General features: G+C 34.0%; 1 protein-coding gene across 1 annotated transcript; it reads left to right on the forward strand.

The window, feature by feature from the left end:
- Nucleotides 1-2,310: 2,310 nt before the first annotated feature.
- LOC102626787 (D-3-phosphoglycerate dehydrogenase 2, chloroplastic-like) lies at nucleotides 2,311-7,666 on the forward strand. The gene is made up of 4 exons (XM_006494763.2): nucleotides 2,311-3,034; nucleotides 5,309-5,685; nucleotides 6,235-6,345; nucleotides 6,445-7,666. Exons 1-4 carry the CDS (start codon nucleotides 2,392-2,394, stop codon nucleotides 7,210-7,212), a joined length of 1,899 nt encoding a protein of 632 aa, XP_006494826.2. The 5' UTR covers nucleotides 2,311-2,391; the 3' UTR covers nucleotides 7,213-7,666.
- The last annotated feature ends 517 nt before the right edge of the window (nucleotides 7,667-8,183 follow it).

Below are 8,183 nucleotides of genomic sequence, written 5' to 3' on the forward strand. Positions count from 1 at the left end.
ATTGAAAATATGTTTTTATTAAATCAAACAGTGAAGGACTAAAATCACCGAAAAAAAAATTGTGGTACCTTACAACTGTTGTAAAGTAACATGATCCCAAAAATTATTAGGTATTCCAATAGTTTTGGATATTTAATTTTATTTACAAAAAATCTGAAGTTGGTGGCTCCATTGAACAAAATACTAGACCAAAAGTAGGTATATATATATATTTTTACAGCCTGTTCTTATTTAAGCCCAAAATTTAGGACATTGTGGTACATTCCATTATGATTGGATCTTGAATGAAGAAATTGACGGTGTTATCTTCTCAATTTGCTTCTTTATTACTTAAAGTTGAGTTTTCTCCATCTGGATTACATTCAAGAGAACCAAAGAAATTAATGGATTTCTGTTCAAGTCTTCACCTAATTAAATGAAAATTGTAACAATGAATTTGATTGATTTAGACTCTAACCATGAAGTTTCTATGGAATTTTATCTTTGGCACAACTTAAGAAAAAAAAAATTACTTTATAAAATTTCTTATTCTTGAAAAACCATTTTACTTGTTTTTATTAGCTAGGAGAAAGGAATAATTGAAAATGGACTGCACCTTCCTTTTTATAGAGTGTGATATGATTACATACTGGACATGGGCCATTGCCCAACCACTTGCATTAAATGGAGTGATGACCTCATTGCGTGGCATAAATAATAGGAGAATTAGTACATGATTTAATTTAATTTACTTGGTAATTAATTAGTTTGTGAATATATTGTCCATTGAAGTTTTACTTTGGATAAGAACTAATTGTCCACTAGACCTAAGTGTAAAACTAAAAGCTGAAAATTTTTTCATCTTAATGATATCTAGTGATTTTGAAAATTTTCTGGATAAAATGAAACAAATTAATAACCTGGGTATAGATTAATTTAACCAATAATTTCTTTTAAAAGATCTAAAGGTTTGTGATTCTAACGAGCAACTTTAATAAAAATAATCGACTTCAAATGTATAAATATATGATTAATTTGAAAAATCATCACAAACCTATTCCGTATACAGAGAATTAAGAAAAATACATGCCATTAAGTATTAGATCTAAGATCATATTTTTCTTACAATCTCTATAGTTGTTACTGAAATCCAAATAAAATATACCCAAAACAGAAACAAAAAGTATTAGATCTCAGGGCTGCTGCCCTCTAAGCTGGATTTGGAGGGCAGCAGTTCGAACCCCCACAAGTGTAATGTGGGGGTATTTCCTTCCTCAATTATAATTGAGTAAAGGTAGTCTTCTCTCTTACCCAAGAGTGAGGAGTAGACATTCCTAAAATATTAGTGAGGGTTAAAATTTGGGCAAAGTTCTATTAGCATTTGATGTAAGTTGGTCTCAATAATAGTCTGATTTATAAATATCAGTTATAATTTTATGTAATATAAGTTATAGTTTGAGCAATAGTCTCATGTAATAAAAAAAAAAACAATAACAACTTCTAGATATAAGTAATTTTCAAAAAAATGACGGTATGTGATCAAACAACCATCTCTTAAATGTTACATTTTCAATCGATTTTTTTTAAGGTATAACATGATATGTGATTAGATTCTTTCACTTCTCATATGTACTGGGAAGTTGAACTTTAAATATTTTTCATTACTGTAATAATTTTTTGAAGAGTTGGAAAAGAGTTGTTTTATTTAGGGAACATGTTGTAAGATAGTTTGATGTTTTTAAAACCGCCATTGTTCAGAGTGAAAAGTTTGGCTGTTGAAATCTTTCAAAACAATTATCCATTAGAGGTCGCTAAGAGTGTTACCAACATATGACCTTCCGACATTTAAGTCAAAAATCGAAAGTGGCACGATAATAAATAAACAATAAGAGAGAGAAGAGAAGAAAATGCTTGGAGCATATTATACTCCCTTCTATGATATACCGTTTTCTCTATACAAAACTTTGAATGACAATATTTTTAAATAAGAAAAATAATTAGATATATAATTTAGTTACGAAAACTCAACTCCTAATTTGTAGGATTTGAGTTTGACAAAAATTAAGACTTATATTATTTTATGATATTTAGATTACGACTTGTATTATTTTAATCTGTTTAATTTAGGACATATTATTAAATAGAAGTCCTCTACCCCGAGGACCCATTCATTTATATGGGTCCAATTAGATAAAACTATAGGTATAACAATGTTGATTCTTAGTTGCCTCCTAGCAAGTAAAAAGCAATTACCTCCACCAATGTTAATTATCTATTCTTAGTCAATTAATCCAGTTCTAAGGTCAATAACTTTCTACTATAAAAATCTCACACACACAACCTCCTGCACCGCCCAGCTCACAAAAGCCAGCACAGCCAAGCCCCAAAACAAAACCTTAACACTCCACAGCCATGGCTGCTTCTTCTTCTTCTTCTTCTTCAATCAAACCCATCTTTACAACCCGATCAAAATCATCAAACTCATCAAAATCATCCCTCCTCTCTTTCCTCCACAACACAAAGCCTAAACCCATTTCCTTAAAATTCTCTTCTCATAATTCCAATTATACCACTCCTCCTTCATTCACCATCAGCAACTCGTTACAAACAGCCCTGGAAACATCAGAGCTTCATGTTTCCAAATTCCAGGACGATCTAAACGTCCAGGCCGTAACACCAAAGCCGACAATTCTAGTTTCCGAGAAGCTCGGAGAAGCCGGGCTTGCAATCCTGCGCAGCTTCGGCAACGTTGAGTGCTTGTACGATCTTTCCCCGGAAGCGCTCTGCGAGAAGATCTCGCAGTGCGACGCGTTGATCGTCAGGAGTGGCACTAAAGTGACGAGAAGTGTCTTTGAGGCCGCTAATGGGAAGTTAAAAGTTGTTGGGAGAGCTGGCGTTGGCATTGACAATGTTGATCTTCAAGCTGCTACTGAGTTCGGTTGTCTTGTTGTTAATGCTCCGATAGCGAACACGGTGGCGGCCGCCGAACATGGGATCGCTTTGCTTGCTTCCATGGCCAGAAATGTTTCTCAGGCTGATGCTTCCATTAAAGCTGGTAATAACGGCATCCATTATAACAAAATACTTACCTTTAAAAGTATCTTTTATTATATTATACAATACATATAATTATTATTTACAGCAAACTGGCCCTCACAGGCCCCATATAGAAGAATCTAGTTCCACCCCACAATAGCCATTAGAAAGAAGATTAGAATCTAGTTCCCTTTAGTTATGTAATTTTTATTCTGGCCTTTTTAAGTTTTAGTTTCTTTGTTTTGTCGCTTGTTAAACATGTTAAGAAAAATTTTAACCTTGTCATATAAAATTCAGACAATTTTTTGACTGCTTGCAAGTTTTTAGTTGCTTAAATTTGTTACTCGAATTAAGATTTTTCTTTTTGCCTATTTTATTTTCAATCTAATTTCGTTTGTAGAAGGAAATGTTCAATGAAAAGAAGTTAATATCTCTTCTTTTTTTTTTTTTTTGATTTAATCTAACGGCAATCCAGTCTTGTCCCTGCACACATGTAAACAAAATTCAAACCTCAAATCTTTGTTTTCAACACAAAATTTTTTATTATCTCAATTAAATGACTTCCACAAGAAATTATATATGCTTTTTTTATTATTTTTATGCTCCAGAGAGCATAGCTTTGGCTAGAAATATTTTTGTTAATACCTAACTATTTAAAATCTTTTTTTGGTTCTTTTGTAATTTTGATAGTAATTTATTTTACACGTTTTTATAAAGCAAATTGAATGCCAAAAATTGTCTTTTTGTATAGTTATTAGATCTGGCGGGGGCGATTTGCCACTTTCATACATACTAAATTATTTTCTCTTTGTTTTTGGTAGTTGGTAATGCTTTGAATTTTGTTCGATCTGTTGTTCTTGGAGAAAAAAATAAATAAATAAAATAATATATCACCCAAGGTGCTTTTGTACCCAGCCGGTGGTGGGTTCGCTGGTGGGTCATCATTTTATTTCACATGAAAAAGACGAAAGATATTTTTGTTTTATGAAATTTTCCATCATTTTCTATCTAAGTTGTCAGTAGAAGTAACAGGTGTTGTCCACTCTTGGAGGTGTTGTCCATTCATGCGATAGAAAATTTTCTCAATTATTGGTAGAGGAAGGTGACTGGACACTACCCACCAAATAAAGTAATTTCAAGTTTAGGGTCCACTAAAATTTCTAGCATGTGTTTTATATATGTTGATCAATTATTAATCCAAATGAAACTTTGATTTATTACATTTTTACATTTATTTTTTGAATTGAGCGGAAGTTAGAATTGGAATCATTGTTTTTGTTTATTCCATAAAATTAGGATGGGAAAGGGAATTTTTTAAGTGGGGTTCATAATAAAGTGAAATTAGAAAATGGGAGTTTAATTTCCAAAGGGGTTGGGAATCAGACTCCCATTTGCAGAATTGACATTTTTATTCTCCAAATAAATTTATAAACCCAATTTCATCCTCAATTAAAAAAGAAAAAACTAAACCAAAACAGTAGCCATGATCAGAACCAGCAGCATTATCACATGTCGGTCGTTGAACACAGTAGAGCTAGTTGTTGCACATCATCGTTGTACGCAGATCTTGTCAAATGCATGCCACGAACTGCTACAGATCGTTAGCCTCATGCCATTGATCGTCACCCATTGTACGCAATACCCATCAGTTGTCGTTGCGGCTCGTAGATTGTCCAACTGACTATGCTCATGCATTAGTTAAAAATGTCATAATCGTCGTCATCATCATGAATATTAGTAATATTATTAATACTATTATTAGTAACAATAATTAGTACTAACAATAGAAATAATAATAATAATCATAATTATAATAAATAATAATGACAACAATTAACTAAGGGCATTGTAATAATTTATAATAATCTATTCTAATTCTAAGACAAAGTAAACAATCAATAGAAATACAATTCATTTCGATTATAATTCTAGCAACCCAAAGTAAATAATTTATTTTGATTTCTGTTCTTCATTTCCAATTTTCATTCTAATCCATTCCGATTCTACCCCATTTATATTACCACTAGATAAATGCACTACTAGAACAATCTCATTTCTTATTCGTTAGACAGCATAATAATGTGACAAACGACATATATATGTGCTCTATATCAGTTTCACATAATTTGAGATGCACAGATTGTGATACAAAATTGATAATCATCATATTACTTTTTCTGAATAACTTGGAGTTAGAAAAAATTTTCGTTGATGATCTTCAAGCATTCAAATTTGCTTCATTTGTTATAAACCTATGCTAAGAACGCATTGGCTAACATTAAATTGATGGCAGGAAAATGGCTTAGAAGCAAGTATGTGGGAGTATCATTAGTGGGAAAGACACTAGCAGTAATGGGATTTGGTAAAGTTGGGTCTGAAGTTGCAAGAAGAGCAAAAGGTTTGGGCATGAATGTAATTGCACATGATCCATATGCCCCAGCCGACAAAGCCAGAGCTGTTGGTGTGGAGTTGGTTTCTTTTGATCAGGCCCTTGCCACTGCTGATTTTATCTCGCTTCACATGCCTCTCAACCCCACCACTTCAAAGATTTTCAATGATGAAACTTTTGCTAAGATGAAGAAAGGAGTTAGAATTGTTAATGTTGCTAGAGGTGGTGTTATTGATGAAGAAGCTTTGGTCAGGGCACTTGATAGTGGCGTTGTTGCTCAGGTATGTTTCACAATTTAACGTATGTTAATTTTGATTTGAATACAAATGTTGAGTTCATATTAGTTTAAGTTTTTGAATTGAGTTTTAACTGACAATTTATTAGAGTCAAGGTCTTCTGTTCGATTACTGACTTCTTATTTACGTTTCATTTCTTTCTCAATCAATTTTTTAGTCTTTGATCCACATTTAATGGGAATTATTTTGATGAACTTTATTAAGTTTTCGTAGATTTTTTGACAAATATAAACGTTTATAATAACTTTTATAGAAATTTAAGATTTACCCGAATTACACTCTGTCACAATGTGTTACCTAAAATGGGAATTTATACAAACAATGAAGAGCCTAACATTTGCTTGAGTTCCAAGTCATAAGACCAACATATACCTTTACATGCAAACGCCAAAATGGGAAGGCAGAGCAAGCTATCTTAATTACCCAATTTATGACCCTTCTTCAAAAGATTATTAGCTTTAAATTTTGAGCTTTGTAATGCTATGCACCAAAAGATCAGTGATCATTTCTTGCATTGACATGATCAAAATGCAGGCAGCACTTGATGTTTTTACGGAAGAACCCCCAGCCAAAGACAGCAAACTAGTTCAACATGAGAATGTTACTGTCACTCCTCATCTTGGAGCTAGCACCAAAGAGGCACAAGTATGATTTTTATCTATTCTTTTATTAATAATTCATATTGCATTGTTTCGTTATTCTTCAATGCATTAATGAAATTTTTTGAGAAATAAAATGTATCAGGAAGGTGTAGCTATTGAAATAGCAGAGGCTGTGGTCGGAGCATTGAGGGGAGAGCTTTCTGCTACTGCAATAAATGCTCCCATGGTTCCATCAGAGGTCTTGTCAGAGTTGGCTCCTTATGTTGTGCTAGCTAAGAAGCTTGGCAGGCTGGCTGTGCAGCTGGTATCCGGAGGGAGTGGCATTAAGTCTGTGAAGCTTATCTACCGATCAGCTCGTGACCCTGATGACTTGGACACAAGAATTCTCCGAGCTATGATCACAAAAGGCATCATTGAACCGATATCAGCCTCGTTCATCAACCTTGTCAATGCAGATTTCACAGCTAAACAGAAAGGCCTCCGGATTAGCGAAGAGCGTGTGGTAGCTGACTCGTCCCCTGAGTTCCCTATCGATTCAATCCAGGTTCAGTTATCCAACGTAGATTCCAAATTTGCAGCTGCTGTTTCAGAAAATGGAGAGATAAGCATTGAAGGGAAAGTGAAATTTGGGATACCTCACCTGACACGCGTGGGATCGTTTGGTGTTGATGCGAGCCTGGAAGGGAACCTCATCCTGTGCCGGCAGGTTGATCAGCCTGGCATGATTGGCAAGGTTGGGAACATACTTGGTGAGCATAATGTCAATGTGAACTTCATGAGTGTAGGAAGAACTTTCAGGAGGAATCATGGGATCATGGCAATCGGCGTTGATGAAGAACCAAATCAGGATTCCCTCAAGGAAATAGGAAAGGTGCCTGCAATTGAAGAGTTTGTATTCCTCAAACTATGATTCATGAAAGAGTTTGAAATAATATGGTTTCTGAATCGAGTAACTGGTGATGGATTTCGATTAGGTACACTTTGTTGCACGTATCTTATAGCGTGCGACTACGTGCATGGCGATTTATAATTGGTGGAGCCACATCGTGGGGACCACAATCCTGCTAATGAACACTCGCCACGTGTGCAGTCGCGCATTAGATTGGAACTCAACTATAGTGATAGTCTTTTTTATTGTCAAGTGTTGGTTACCGTCCTTAATTGATGGTGTAGAAATTGCTTAAACTTTATTTAAGTTGGTAGCACCTGATTAAGTGCTTCTATTGTTGTTTGTATGAGCCTTTCATAAATCGTAATTCTAGCTAGTATTTGTATAAGTTTGCTTCCATTGAGCAGAGGGAAAGCTTTCAATTTGTAATTTCAGTTATTCAATGGCAGCTTGTCTCAAAAAATTGCTAAGTAAACGATTATTCATTGTTCTATTTTTTTTCCCCTTATTATGAAGCACAACTGTGAAACCATATAATTAAAGAATCTGAAGTATACAAAAAACTGATCAAGTTGATATTGAAGTTGGAAATCTACGAGTCTTTTGCACATATTATTTCAATATTAAAATCATAGTCTTTTTCAAGCCTTATTTTGCTTAGAAAGTACAAAAAAATTTTCTTAATGAACTTATAGACCCAATACGTACGGGTTTCGACATGGCATGGGTAAATATTGGAGTCATTTCAAAGACACGAGCAAAAGATTGACTATATTTTGGACACTTAGAATAGCACAAATTTTTACAAAAATAAATTATGAAAATCTTAGTTACGCATTGGAGAAACTTGAAGATTGAAGCTCAGGTTATGCGTTTGGAAGAAATAAAAGTTACAACCTAATACCTTACATCTTAATAAAGTGTGCATAATATGATATGGTTTAAGTCTAGGAATGGCAATGGGTAGGGGAGGGGAGGTGACCAATTTTCCC

This window comes from Citrus sinensis, chromosome 7 (assembly GCF_022201045.2).
Source record: "Citrus sinensis cultivar Valencia sweet orange chromosome 7, DVS_A1.0, whole genome shotgun sequence".
Classification (NCBI taxonomy): Eukaryota; Viridiplantae; Streptophyta; class Magnoliopsida; order Sapindales; family Rutaceae; genus Citrus; species Citrus sinensis.

Bases quoted from the DNA above. Each gene is read 5' to 3' on its own strand.
- LOC102626787 (XM_006494763.2), top strand. From the start codon at position 2,392: ATGGCTGCTTCTTCTTCTTCTTCTTCTTCAATCAAACCCATCTTTACA. The intron at 3,035-5,308 runs GTAATAACGGCA...AATTGATGGCAG, and splicing joins TGATGCTTCCATTAAAGCTG to GAAAATGGCTTAGAAGCAAG. The intron at 6,346-6,444 runs GTATGATTTTTA...AAAATGTATCAG, and splicing joins CTAGCACCAAAGAGGCACAA to GAAGGTGTAGCTATTGAAAT.